Source organism: Pan troglodytes, chromosome 16 (assembly GCF_028858775.2).
Source record: "Pan troglodytes isolate AG18354 chromosome 16, NHGRI_mPanTro3-v2.0_pri, whole genome shotgun sequence".
In the NCBI taxonomy this organism is placed as follows: Eukaryota; Metazoa; Chordata; class Mammalia; order Primates; family Hominidae; genus Pan; species Pan troglodytes.
Genome location: NC_072414.2, coordinates 35,211,280 through 35,225,794, shown reverse-complemented (window position 1 = coordinate 35,225,794; position 14,515 = coordinate 35,211,280). Strand labels below are relative to the sequence as shown.

At 47.3% G+C, this 14,515-nt stretch overlaps 1 protein-coding gene across 1 annotated transcript in view; it reads left to right on the top strand.

Annotated features, from left to right (window-relative positions):
• Window positions 1-14,515, top strand: part of TGM5 (transglutaminase 5) — a 28,020-nt gene that overhangs the window by 12,332 nt on the left and 1,173 nt on the right. Inside the window, exons 6-10 of the mRNA XM_054667454.1 lie at window positions 7,594-7,732; window positions 9,327-9,430; window positions 9,537-9,776; window positions 12,747-13,115; window positions 13,682-13,842. Coding sequence (XP_054523429.1) covers window positions 7,594-7,732; window positions 9,327-9,430; window positions 9,537-9,776; window positions 12,747-13,115; window positions 13,682-13,842 — 1,013 coding nt within the window. The remainder of the gene's footprint in view (window positions 1-7,593; window positions 7,733-9,326; window positions 9,431-9,536; window positions 9,777-12,746; window positions 13,116-13,681; window positions 13,843-14,515) is intronic.

Genomic DNA, 14,515 nt, shown 5'->3' with positions numbered 1-14,515 from the left:
AGATGTCTGGCCCATAAGTTTTATCTAAATGTTAGCTATTATAATTAATCTGGTACTGTTTTAATCTCTGCCTCTTGGGCTCCAGGGCTTTGGCTGGGTCTTATTCAAAAGTTGTTTCGGCCAGGTGCAGTGGCTCATGCCTGTAATCCCAACACTTTGGGAGGCCGAGGCAGGGGAATCACCAGGTCAGGAGATCAAGACCAACTTGACTAACACGGTGAAACCCCGTCTGTACTAAAAATACAAAAAATTAGCTGGGCGTGGTGGTGGGTTCCTGTAGTCCCAGCTAATCAGGAGGCTGAGGCAGGAAAATGGCATGAACCTGGGAAGTGGAGCTTGCAGTGAGCTGAAATCAGGCCACTCCAGCCTGGGTGACAGAGCAAGACTCTGTCTCAAAAAATAAAAATAAATAAAAAAGTTGTTTCTAGCTACCCCTGAAACTTCAGTTCCCCTCTCTCCCACTTTTTTTCCCTTTTATTTCCTTTCTTTCTTGGAATGTTTAGAGTTAACTATATTCCTCATTTCACGGCACTTACCATAATTGGTCTGCTCAGGCCCCTCTTTGTAAAAGGCCCTTCTTATTAAAATTAATTTCCCCCTTTTATCTCATAGCCCACTTCCATTCACCTCTCTGCATGATAGGGAAACATTTTAATGTGTTTAATATGTAGCACTGTAGTTGGATGTGTTTTCGCAAAAAAATCATATTATTATCTTTGTGCAGTATTTTATTCAGTATGGTTTTGGTTTCATCTATTGTATTTGTCTTTTGCATGCATATGTATATAGTTTTATTTTTGTTTATTTTTTAGGGCTAGTCAAGTGAAGCAGTGGGAATGGAAAAGGAACAAAGAAATCTGTAACTTGTTGTGATGAATTAGTTGTAAACACCACTGCACTTGGACCAGTGTGTATTTTTCATCTTTAGAAGTTCCACTGAGTCTTTTTTTTTTTTAACTTCCATTTCTCTTCTCATTATGTTCTTGTTTTTCTATAACTCCCTTTGGGCATTTTGAGCATATTTATAATATTTAAAATAGCTCTTTGAGGTTCTTGTCTGCTTTTTTTTTTGAGGTCAGCTTTTTAAAAAATAATTTCAACTTCTATTCTAGATTTGGGGGTACCTGTGCAGGTGTGTTATGTGGGTATATTACATGATGCTGAGGTTTGGAGTATGGATGATTCGTCACTCAGTGCTAATTTGATTGTCTCTGGCATTTCTGAATCTGGTTCTATTGATTAATTTTTCTGTTGGCTATGGGTCATATTTTTCTGTTTCTTTGCGTGCTTGCCCATTTTTTATTGTGTTATGCTGTCGATAACTGGATTTTGTTTTATTCCTTTAAAGGACTTTGTGTGGTACAGCAATAACAAATTCCTTGCAGATTAATTTGAGCTTTTGGAGGTTTGCTTTTTTTTTTTTTTTTTGAGACAGAGTCTCGCTCTTGTCGCCCAGGCTATAGTGCAGCAGCACAATCTCAGCTCACTGCAACCTCCACCTACCAGGTTCAAGCTATTCTCCTGCCTCAGCCTCCTGAGTAGCTGGGACTACAGGCACCCAACACCACGCCCGGCTAATTTTTGTTCTTTTAGTAGAGGCAGGGTTTTGCCATGTTGGCCAGGCTGGTCTCAAACTCCTTGAGGTTTGCTTTTAAGCTTTGTTATGATGGCTCGAGAGCAGTCTTTACCCTAAGCTTAATTTAGCCCCACTACTAAGTCATGCCTCTTCTGAAGACTCTTATCAAATGCCCTATGTATTATGAGGCGTCTCCACTCTATTGCTTTATCTGGCCTCCTGGAATTTCATCCCCATGCTTGCACAGATTACCACTCAGCCAAAGACTTGAAAGACCCCTCTGCAGATCTCTGGAATACTCTCTCTGTTCAGCTCTCTCCCCTCCATACACTCCATCCTGCAAATTTCAGCCATCTTAGCTTCCCTCAATTGTGATCTCATTTCATTAACTTGATAAGACTGCTGAGTTCTTTCTGGGCTTCCCGAGCCTGTGTTGTGGCCTGGACGCTGCTCTAGGAAGTCCCTCAATTGCGATTTGTCTGTTATTGTTCTCATGATCATACTAGAAGTATGTATTTTGGGGAGGAAGACAACAAAAGTAGTGCTTCCTGCTCATATAATATCAAGGGTACCTGCTGTCAATACGACTTATCACTGTTGATGTTGACCTTGATGCCTGGCTGAGATGGTTCAGTCTTTGCTAGCATGAAGTGGCGGGGGACAAGGCTACAGGCTGTGTCTGTACAGTCAGTTTGTCCAAATCAGGATCTAATCAGGAACCAAACATTGCACCTGGTTGCAATGTCCTCTGTGTCTCCTTTAATATCAAAGAGATCCTTTAATTCAATATGTGACTTTTTTGAAGACACTGAGACAGTTGTCCTGCACAACTCTACCTTTTAGACTTGCCCGAGGGCTTCATTGTATTGTTGGTCTTATGCCTCTGTTCTTTGTATTTTGCAACTGGAAGTTAGATATAAAATATTCATATTAAACATTTCGACTAGAGGTCTTTTAAAGCAGTCTTCTGATTGTCCATCCCCACACAAGCAGCTGAAATTTTTGTCTTTTCTCTGTTGGTCCAGGAGACTGACTTGTGTGAGGATGGAGGGAGTAGATTGTAGTGCTCATTGTGAAGGGGCCTTTTTTGCCATTTAAGACCCCCCCCACACACACACACACAGACAGATAACCCTTACAAATCTTCCACAGAGCCACAGAGCAGGTCTCACAGCTCCATGGCAACTGCCCAGTGCCATCTTCTGCGCTGCCATTTTCATCTAATACATGACCCAGGTCCTACATGCTGTGCTTTGCTCCTTCAAGGTTGATATCCTTGTTTCCATTTCCTATTTCTCTGTAAACAGTGCTCATTTGTACTTCTTGAGTAACAGGTTATTGCACTTTGATGATGAGGGTTCAGTTCTTAATTGCCCCCACCCCCTTATCAAAAAATAATTTTGGTAGGGCCCTGTCTTAGTGCAGGCTAGAAGACCGGAGATTATCATGGAAAATAGATGGTATACCTTTGCATACTTAAGGTACTATTAAGGAAACAAATAAGATTTCATTTCCTTGCCATTACAGGTGAGAGAGAACAGTTGAAATATGATTAGTGATGGCATATCTGAAAGACCAAAGCAATACGATCATCTTGGTTATAAGGGACAATTAAAGGCATGGGATAAAGAGCAGGAAGTGATATATTTATCATTTGGAAGCTTAATGCGTTCAGGGAGAAATTAAAAGGTGATAAAAGTCATCACATTTATACTCAATTACTTTGACTCTAAGAGCTGGAGTTTTGGCCACATTTCTCAATAAAAGCTGTGGGAGTGTGGCAGTAAAGCTAACTGAATGCATTTCAATAAATTGAACTCTAACTTTCCACTGAATTTTCTTATAAAATTAGGGCCACATTCCACATTGCAGCAAAAAGAGCTTTACAGCCAGTCCTGAAACATACTAGATATTTTATTTTATTTTATTTTAGACAGGATCTCACTCTGTCACCCAGGCTGGAGCACCCAGGCTGGAGTAGAGTGGCGCCATTATGGCTCACTGCAGCCTCAACCTCCTGAGCTCAAGTGATTCTCCTGCCTCAGCCTCCTGAGTAGCTGGGACCACAGGCATGTGCCACTATACCCGGCTAATTTTTTTATTTTTTGTAGAGATGAGGTCTCAGTATGTTGCCTAGGCTGGTCTCAAACTCCTGGGCTCAAGCAATCCTCCCTCCTTGGCCTCTCAAAGTGCTGGGATTACCAGCCTGAGCCACTGTGCCTGGCCCCATACTCATCATTTTAATACACCATTAGGACATGGTCCACTACCAGTCAAGTGAAATTGTATTCCTCGAAGGCAGGAATGTCTTTCGTTTTTGTATCCTCTTCATCTAATTGACTACCTGGTCTCAACACTTATCACTGAATGACTACTAAATGGCTGAATGAAGAAATGTAATTACTGATGCTGAGAATGTGGTGTGATATACCTTGATAACTCTGTGGTCCCTTCACAACTCTGAGATCTCGTTCACCTTTGCCCAGTTGTCACTGCATCAGTGCATGTAGCATATGCATGTCCATAAGCACAGATGCCACACATGGGTTTCTCTTTCACGAGGGACTCAGATCCCACAAAATAATCAGTGACAGGTCACCTAAATCTCATGTCAAACTGTGAGTCATCAGGACTGATAGTCTGCAGAAACAGGTTAAAGGTGCCTCACTTTAACAGGAATATAATGAGCACCTACCCTGTGCCCAGCCTTGTACTAGGAATGTAGAAATGCAAGAAAAGTCTTATATGAGCTCAACTCTAGGGGGATTTGTAATTTGGCAGACAAGGTAAGACAGACACATTAAATTACAGAGAGCCGAATCCAGTGCTGAAATGTGTGACACAGGTGATCAGGGTTATGTGAGAGCATGAGAAGGGATGAGTGTGGTGTGGAGTCATTAGTGAAAACCTCACAGAGGAAGGTGCATTGAGACTGAGGTGTGGCTGAGATGTCCAGTGGAGTTGCAGTGTTGTGGCCTGCAGTTAAAAACATGAGAGGCTTTGAGATCAGAGAAACATGGGTTTATGTCCTGCCCTGGTTTTTCTCTTTCTGCCCTGTGACCTTACCTCTCTAAACTTCAGGTGTCTCATCTTTAAAGTTGGGATATTCACATGGGTATGAAGAAGACTAAGGGAGATAATCCTTGTGCAGTGCTTGGCACCATGCCTGGTACCTATGATGATGATGATGTCCTTGACTAGAAAGGAAGACTGAGAAGGCTGGAAGACAGTAAGTTCAGTAAGGGATGTGTTCAGTGACAGCAAGGTCTCTAGACAGGCTCAAGATTCAAATTCAAGAGTCCTGGGCACAGAAGTGGGAGAGAAAGCCATAGTCGGGATGAGCTCTTTGTGGGAGGACAGAACCAGAAGGACAGAGGGAGCAAGGCCCCTGGAAACATATGTGTGCATGACTTCTGCTGAACAGATCTGAGTGCCTTAAAGCTGATGCCTTGGCTTCACCCCCTATGTAAGAAACCATTCTTGCCCCTCTGTAACTTCATTCTGTTCTACTGTGACAATCTGCTCCCCATCCAAGTCCTCTCACAAGCCATGATGAGCAAAGGGTGAGACTGGATCCCTGCAAATCCATCACCACTCAAAGCTTATGCTCTACGGACAGTTGAGCTTGGTACCCAAAGCATATCCCACAACCATTAGGATAGTGGTGAGTTGAACTCAGAAGTCACCAGAACAGGCAAAAGATTCACAAGACACCACTCATCCATCCATCCAGCAAAGATGCAGCAAGATGCAAAATGGGCCTTGCCCTGTATTGTTAATGGTTGAGTAATGATAAAGATGAATAACACACAATCCCTGCCCTCAGGAAGACAGACTCGTAAACAATTCATTACAAGCCTCATACTCTGGTTAATGGAGAACTTCAAAGTGCTTCAGGACCAGTTACCTGTGTTAGGGTGGGAAGTGCCCATCAAGTCATGTTTAGCAGGAGTTGACACCACTATTGACACTTCAGGTGGCCACTCATGAACTCATCCATCTGGGTGAAGGGCAGGGGGAGGCTTGCTCCCTGCTCTCCCTCCCTGCCCTCTTCCTTGGCAAGTTTTCTTGTCACTGTGAGTGTCATCCACCCTCCTGACTGTACTTTTAGCATAAATGCGCCCCTGCAATGCTGCTCTCTTGCCTCACTGCTGTCTCAGGGTCCTTCAGTGACAGCTTTTCAACCTTCAGCCTCACCTCTGCAGCCGTCCTGTGTCACCTCCACCTACAACCCACTTGTCAGCTCTACCCACCACCTGCCCTAGTTCTTCAGCCCTGTTCAGACCTGCCACGCAAGCTCAAGGCTCCCTTTGGGCTTCTCCCCTCCCTTTTCTGGTCGCATCCAGAGGCCTGTCCCCACCCTGCCCTGGAGAGGCTCTGTGTCAAAGTGCAGAATAAGAAGAGGGTGAGCTAAAATCTGTACACAATTAAATGTTTAAACTAAAAATTATAAACTTTTAAGAAATGACAGTAGTGTGTGTGAAGAACCCTTAGAAATAACCATATTTTTGACTCAGTCATTTTACCCCTTAGAATATGTCCCAGGGGAGGGGGGATATTGATCTACAAAGGTATTTATCACAGTATTTACAACAGGGGGAAAATTGAAAACCAACTAAATGTTTCAAAATAATCACCACTAAAATCTTGCTTTTGGCAAATATTCGATAAAATAGGAAAATGCTTAGGATGTAAAATTAGGTAAAAACACTAAGATGCTGAACTGTATGCATACTACCAAAAGCTGGACTCAGTATTGATTGCAAGCTTAGCAGTGAAACCAGGATTTTAGTGGTAGCTCTGCCTCTTACTAGCTGTGTGACCTTCGTCAAGGTAGCAAACTTTCTTAGCCTCTGATTCTTTGTCTTCAAAATGGAGATAATAATAGTAGCCATCAGATAGAGTTGTCTTAAGGATACTATGTGTGAAGCATTTAGCACTATGCCCAGCTGGTAGATACTATTATTGTCATTATTAGATTGAGTGGACTGTCATTGCTGGACATGAAGGGACAGGGATCCCCAGAGCATTTCATGGTCGGATTTTCCTGTACTTAAAAGAGCACAGAGGCCGGGCACGGTGGCTCACGCCTGTAATCCCAGCACTTTGGGAGGCCAAGGCAGGCGGATCACTTGAGGTCAGGAGTTCGAGACCAGCCTGGCCAACATGGTGAAACCCCGTCTCTACTAAAAATACAAAAAAAAAATTAGCCGGGTGTGGTATTGTGCGCCTGTAATCCCAGCTACTCAGGGGGCTGAGGCAGGAGAATCGCTTGAACCCGGGAGGAGGAGGAGACTGGAGTGCGATTTTTTTGACTTCGAAAAAAATAGAAAGCACAGAATGGAAATACAGCAGAGGATAAAGAAAGGAAGTTGGCTGGCAAACAGAATGCGTGGCCCCCAGGAATAAAGACAACACTCTACCTTCTTTCAAGAATTTCTCTACCAGGTAGAAACTCTCACTTTTCTAAGCTCTTGTTACATGGTTTTCTTTCCTCTTGGCTTAATCTGTGATGCTTTTCTAGAGAGGCTTCCAAGATCATATACCCAGGGAAAAGGGGGAATCCAAGCCACAGAATATTTTGCTTGAGAATCTGACGGTCTGAAGCAATAATCCTAACCACAGAAAGGAATGGAATTCCAGCTTTGGCTTGAAGATGGAGATTTAGGGCCAGAAGAGAAATGCAGTTGAGTCAGGCCTCTGAGTTTTGCCAAAGGAAAGGCTTGCCAGTCCCACCCTCCTGGCGTAAGCAGAGCTCACAGCTTGCTAGACTTTACTGGCTCAGGCAGTGCTTGTCTGAGCAGTCAGCATCCCGACCTTTGCCTAGAATCTCTCCCATGAGCTCCAGAAGTGGGGAAGGAAGTTGGAAATATCACTATTCCAGTGTTCCAGACAGCTTCAGCATGTTCCTGCAGATGGCAAATGGAAGATTTCCCCAGGTCCAGGCCCCAAAGTCCAGGAATACACGGGTCCGGAATCTACAGCTCACAGGTGATTTTTTTCCGCCCTTTTTGCAGTGATGAGGTGTCTGGGGATCCCTACCCGTGTGATCACCAACTTCGACTCTGGCCACGATACAGATGGAAACCTGATCATAGATGAGTATTACGACAACACAGGCAGGATTTTGGGGAATAAGAAGAAGGATACTATCTGGTGAGAAACAACCTCTCAACCTATTTCTAGGGCCACACATCAGAGCCAAGCCCCATGGCAGGAGGAAGGGCAGGACGAGGTCCATGAGCCTGGTCCCTCCCCTTCACCTCCTCCACACCCCCTCACCCTCCCCCACCCACCCCCCCACCAAGGCTGTCCCCACACCTCTTGCCAATCTTCAGCTGGGAGACATCTGAACAAAGCCCATTTGGGGTTTAGAAGTCTCATATCATAAGAGTGTTCTGCCCTGGGTTGAGGTTTTCATCTTTGTCACCTCCATCACAGAACCTCCTGGCTCTATGGGGCCTGGAGAAAATTTCCCCACTGCCCTTTGAAGGTTTGTTTAAAAAAAAAAAAATCAACTCACAAAATCAGATCAATAGGAGAAAAGGCATACACATTAATTAACGTATACACAGAAGCCTTCAGAATGAAGACCCAAAGATACAGGGGAAATTGTCCATTTTTATGCTTAGTCTAACAGAGTATGGACAGCCATGTAGAAATATGCTTGGACAAATGGTATGACCTAATGCTAATAGACTGAGTGGGGAAACCCAGCCCTGTCTGTCTACATTCTGCTTGGCCTCTCTGAGCATGGGTTCCTTCCTTCCCAATATAGGGCAGAACCCTTTCTAGAATGAGGGTTTTTGACCTACAGTCAAGGTAGGTCAGACAAATTTTTTATGGCCAGTTTTTATACAAAAAGGCAGAAGGAAAGCTAGGGTAATATTTTTAGGTTTTAAGACTGCCTTTGGGGAAAAGGGGTTCTGGTTTCCATGACCGACCTTCCCACCTTGGGGAGGCGAGATTTTAATTTCTATGCCTAGCCATGGGGGTAAATGAGACTGAGAGACAGGAAGACAGGAAGACAGGAAAAGTTCCAAAAAAACACTTCTGCTTCTGAGACCTTCATTTTGGAGTATTGTTTCCTGAGTCCCAACAGTTCTGACCACAGGACGGCCTTACCTCCGAATACAAAGACCACGAGTGCCTCTGTGAGTCAGCAACACACACAAAGGGGCCACAAAGACTGTTTCATGAGACAGTGAAGGATTTTTAACTTCAGTAGACTCTGGAAGCCTTCACTTTCTGTTCACAAGCTGAGTCTGCAGAGGGAAACTCTTTTCTGGGAGGCAAAGAGAGGTCCACAAGAGGAAGACCTGTCACTAATTAATTATTTTTTTGAGACAGGGTCTGGCTTTGCTGCCCAGGCTGGAGCACAGTGGTATGATCAAGGTGAAGCCTTGATCTCCCAGGCTCAAGTGATCCTCCACCTCAGCCTCCCAAGTAGGTGGGACTATAGGCATGTGCCATGATGCCTAGTTAATTTTTTTTTTTTTTTGAGACAAGATCTTCCTTTTTTGCCCAGGTTAATCTTGAACTCCTGAGCTCAAGCAGTCCTCTCACCTCAGACTCCCAAAGTACTAAGATTACTGGCATGAGCCATCGTGCCTGGCTATCCACAGAGGTTTTAAGCCCTGTGTGTGCTAAGTCTGTCTTTCTATCCAACAGTTCATTTGCTCATCCCTCCCTTGCCTTGTTCTAGAAAGACCAAGCAGTACAACGTCTCCCTTGGCTCTGTTTGACACAGGAACTTCCATGTCTGGAATGAGTGCTGGATGGCCCGGAAGGATCTGCCCCCTGGATATGGAGGCTGGCAGGTGCTGGACGCCACACCTCAGGAGATGAGCAACGGTGAGGCTCTCCAGAAGAAAGGCAGGCCCCGCTCCCGTGGAAAGCACCCCACCCCTGCCCAGCCCTGCAACAAACAGCCCACCGAGGCTCCCCTGTTCTCCTTCAGGCATCTACTGCTGTGGCCCTGCCTCTGTCAGAGCCATCAAAGAAGGAGAAGTGGACCTGAACTATGACACGCCCTTTGTGTTTTCGATGGTGAATGCTGACTGCATGTCCTGGCTCGTTCAGGGAGGGAAGGAGCAGAAGCTTCACCAGGACACGAGTTCTGTTGGCAATTTTATCAGCACAAAGAGCATCCAGAGTGACGAGCGGGATGACATCACAGAGAACTACAAGTATGAAGAAGGTAAGTAAGTAAGCCAGCCCTACTCAGAGCCCCAGCCCTGCAGGAACCTTCCCCTACCCCAGGGAGCCAGAGAGCATCTGCGACGCAGGACCCAGCCCCACTGTCTCCTCAGCTGTTCAGTTTTGAGGCCCCAGTTGGGGTGGCCTCACAGCCTCACTTCCTCATGACACCCCCACCCCACATCCTGCAGGCCAGCGAGCTCCCGCCACAAGGCGCTGACATGGACCGTGGAGCCCAAACAGAATATGAATCCTTCACCCCTGCTTCCCCCTAAAATCAGCCTCCCACTGAAGACGGCAGGGAATTTAGTAAACACTCTGCCATTCATTTATTTTATTTAGGGTATTATTTAATTCACTGTGTTTCACTGAGTCTTTGGAGGACAGGCTGAAGTGAGCCCAGATGTTCACTCCCACCCCTCCTCCCTGTGGGACCGGCACGGCCAGAGGCTGACTCTGAGGTGACAGCCCTGGCAGCAGGGTCACAGGGGAGGCTGTGTTAGTTAGCTGTAGATGAATGCCTGGACATTGAGAAGCGCCAGCCACTAGGTTCAATTACCAGGGAGCCAGGCAAAAATATCCAGTCCATGAGGGCCAGAGGCAGGGCGAGGGCCAGAGCTGGGATCTGGCTGGGGAGGATCTGAGCAGGTGCAAGGCAGGGTGGCTGAAGGGCGGTGGGGAGGGCTGAGCAGTTGCTGGGAGTGCTGGTGAGTGGGTGTCTGTGGTCCGTCTACGTGGGCCTCGGGGACAGACGCAGGGAGGCTCCAGAATTCCCCACCTGGGAAGGGGATTCGCAGTAGGGGGCAAGTGTTGAACACAGCCCGGCAGTGCCATCACCACCCACTCCCTGGGGCCTCCGGCCTCATCTTGGCTGGGCTGCCCCAGAAATGGATCCTGAGGCAAGCATTCAAATACAAGTGGTTTATTTTTTAGGCTATCCTGGAAATCCTGGAGCAGAGTGAGGGAGACAGGGAAGGGAAGGAAGTGGATGTAAGAGTACATTTTCAAGCCTGTTAGCACAGTGACAGCTGGCCGGGAGCTCTGGAAGTGGGGTTGTCAGAGAAAATAAAGGACAAATAATGCTTTAGCATAAATTTATCCCAGGCCAGGAGCTGTAAGCTCACACCTGCAATCCCAACACTTTGGGAGGCTGAGATGGGAGGATCAATTTAGCCTCAGAATTTGAGGCTGCAGTGAACTATGATGGCAACAGTGCACTCCAGCCTAGGCAATAGAGTGAGACCTCATTTCTAAACAAAAAAAAAAAGGCTGTCCCAAATTATTTGTTGTTTATTTGAAATTCAAATTAAATTGCCTTGTATTTTTGTTTGCTAAATCTGGCAACCCTATCACTGATTCAGTGTGAAGTGTAGAACAACACTGCCGATTTATCACACCAGAGAGTCACAGGGGCTAGGGTGTTTATCCATCAACTCCTGTTGGTCATGAGTTGAGGGCTGTTCCTGGGGGATGTAAATTCTTTAGCACTTCTGGCCTGCCCCATGCATGAGCTGAGTCTGCTCTGGTAGCAGAGAAAACCTCAGACAGAGTTGCAGGGGCTGCAATTTAAAAAGTAGGGCCTGTGGACACTGAAATGGCAAGTGCCAAGGGAATATGGGCAGGGCTTTGACGGCATTTGCTAGAGAGGCCCACGGGGTCCCCTGTGGACTCAGGGGGATTGGAGCCATACCCGAGTGGGCCTGAGTGTCCTGCTTAGGTGCTCCTCAGGCCAGCAGTATTCAGTCTTCTCCCACCCAGCCTGACAGGGTCTGGGGTTGCACAGACCGCAGATGCGCTAAATCAGATTCCCATCTTCCTGGGCCCACTCTTTTTTTTTTTTTTTTTTGAGACAGAGTCTTGCTCTGTCACCTAGGCTGGAGGGCAACAGCATGATCTCCGCTCACTGCAACCTCTGCTTCCTGGGTTCAAGCAATTCTCCTGTCTCAGCCTCCCAAGTAGCTGGGATTATAGGTGCCTGCCACCATGCCTGGCTAAATTTTTTGTATTTTTAGTAGAAACAGGGTTTCACCATGTTGGTCAGGCTGGTCTCGAACTCCAGACCTCAAGTGATCCACCCTCCTTGGCCTCCCAAAGTGGTGGGATTACAGGTGTGAGCCACTGCCCTCAGCCTGTGGGCCCACTCTTACTGAAGCAAATGTCTCCAGATTCTCTTTTGTCTGGAACTGGCCTTAGAATGAACCCCAGAGCAAGGGGATAAAAGTGGCCTCTGCCTCAGGAAGTTGTGGCAAATGCATTGAAGGGGTAGAGCTGGTCCCTGGGGATAGTAAGTACTCAACAAAGGCAGCTTCTGGAATTATGAGGCGTGGGCAAGTATTCCTGCACATGCGGCCCACAGGGACCCCCAGGATAGAGCAGGGAAGCTGGAGCCACCCTGGGAACTCTGCACGCCTAGACCTCCTCTCATATGTATTTACTTATTTACTGTGCTTCTCCTTTCCCTTAGTTTCCAGGAATTAGTCTATCCCTGACCAATAATCTGGCTCTGGAACAGGACATCACACCATGCCCTGCTGTCTTTAAGAGGTTTATTTCTCTGCATTTGTGGGCCTTCGTCTTTCCCTTGAGGAGATCAGGATAGAGTTGAGCGGTCACAGGCACAGGTTTTAGAGTTGGGCAGGTTTGCTTCCCATCTGGGATCTGCTCCTTACTAGTTGTGTGACTTGGGCAGGTGACATGACTTCCATTAGCCTCCTTTTCTTTATCTGTGTATGGAAGAAGAAGAAGAATGCTAATGGTAATACACCTTGCTTGTGGTTGATACAGGAGGAAGGGTGTGAAGTGGCCAGCAGAGCCTGCCTGGGAAAGCACATGAGGAGTGGAGGGAGTGCTTGTTACTGGGAGTGAAGGCCTGAAGTTGTTGGTGGAGATATTGGGTGGGGGATGGCGCTCAGCCTCGGTCTACCCCGGTCAGCCTGACTCACAGCTGGTGCTGTGCTCTCCCCCACTTCAGGATCCCTCCAGGAGAGGCAGGTGTTTCTGAAGGCTCTGCAGAAGCTGAAGGCTAGAAGCTTCCATGGCTCCCAAAGAGGAGCAGAGTTGCAACCTTCTGGGCCCACATCACTGAGCCAGGACAGCCCTCGGAGCCTGCATACACCTTCCCTTCGACCCAGTGATGTGGTGCAAGTCTCCCTGAAATTCAAGCTGCTCGACCCGCCCAACATGGGCCAGGATATATGCTTTGTCCTGCTGGCCCTCAACATGTCCTCCCAGTTCAAGGACCTCAAAGTGAACCTGAGTGCCCAGTCTCTGCTGCACGATGGCAGCCCCCTGTCCCCATTCTGGCAGGACACAGCATTCATCACACTCTCTCCTAAAGAAGGTACGCATGTGCACAGTTTGTGTACGCAGAGTTGGTTTTGGCAATGTCAGTGGGGTCAAGCCAGCCAACAGGGTTCTGGGGGCAGACCCCTGAGACACCATCATTTCTACTGTCCCCTCTGGCACGATTCCCCTCCTTCCCTCTTCTCCTTCCCCCTTCCTTCCTTCCTTCCTTCCTTCCTTCCTTCCTTCCTTCCTTCCTTCCTTCCCTCCTTCCCTCCCTCCCTCTCTTCCTTCCTTCCTTGTATCTCCTTCTCTCTCCCTCCTTTCTCTTCCTCCTCCTTTCCTACCACAACAAAAGTAGCTGGTTTTGCAGAAAAAGCCTGAGATTTGGAGTCTCTGAGACCTTCGTTGGAGCCTCAGCTCTCCCATTTCCTAGGAGAATGGCCTTGGGCAGCCATTTTGGCTCTTTTCAGCTCATTTCCTCATCTAAAAAGCTGCCACCTGCTTCCCTGGGACTTGGTACTTGTTGACTTTCTCTTCTCTGTGGAAGAGAGACCCAGGTCCAACCCAGGTACGGCTGATTTTCTCAGCTACTCTCACCCCATCCTTGTGTTCTTTCTTTAGCAAAGACCTACCCCTGCAAAATCTCCTATTCCCAGTACAGCCAGTACCTGTCAACAGACAAGCTGATCCGCATCAGTGCCCTGGGTGAAGAGAAAAGCAGTCCTGAGAAAATCCTGGTGAACAAGATCATCACCTTATCTTATCCAAGCATCACGATTAATGTAGGCAGGAGTCCTGCAAATGGCTTGTGGGGCTCCTTGGATCTGGCGGGGAGGGGGTGAAGCCCTGTGAGAGGGCAGCCTGGGCCTGCTTAGGAGAGCATCCCCTCCTTCCTTTGCCTCTTCTGGTGCTCCAGGAGGGAGAAGTTTGTCTGAGAGGTCTTCATCCTCTTGCACCACTCACTAGAGGCCCTATGGATGGGTCCTTGAGCAGGTGCCATGGACAATAGGAGAGACCCCCCTCTTGTGCCCCTCCTGCTGTTGGCCTTCCCCATGGGTCAACATAAGGAAAGTGAGCACAGATGGGAAGGTCTCTGGTCGGGGGAGAGCCCTGTCTGAAAGTCAGTTCAGACTTGATTTGCCATTTTTTGGCTGTGTATCCTTGGACAGGGCCTTGGGCCTGTTTCTTGAACTGTTAGAGAGGGGATTAGGCTAGATGGCCTCTGAGGACCCCGCCTGCTCTGACATTCTGCGGTCTTCCAAGTGGGAAGATTTTAAGGGCTCCCTTCCTTCCCGTGCTGTCTCCCCAAAGTCAACCAGCCTCCTAGACCCTGTTAAGTAAGCCCATGGAGCCCCTTCCAGTGGGGAAACATGAAGGTTTGGCTAGAACTTGGGCTTTTGTGGCATCTTAGCAAAGAAGCAATATGTTTTTAGAGAAGTGACAAGAGAAAGGGAA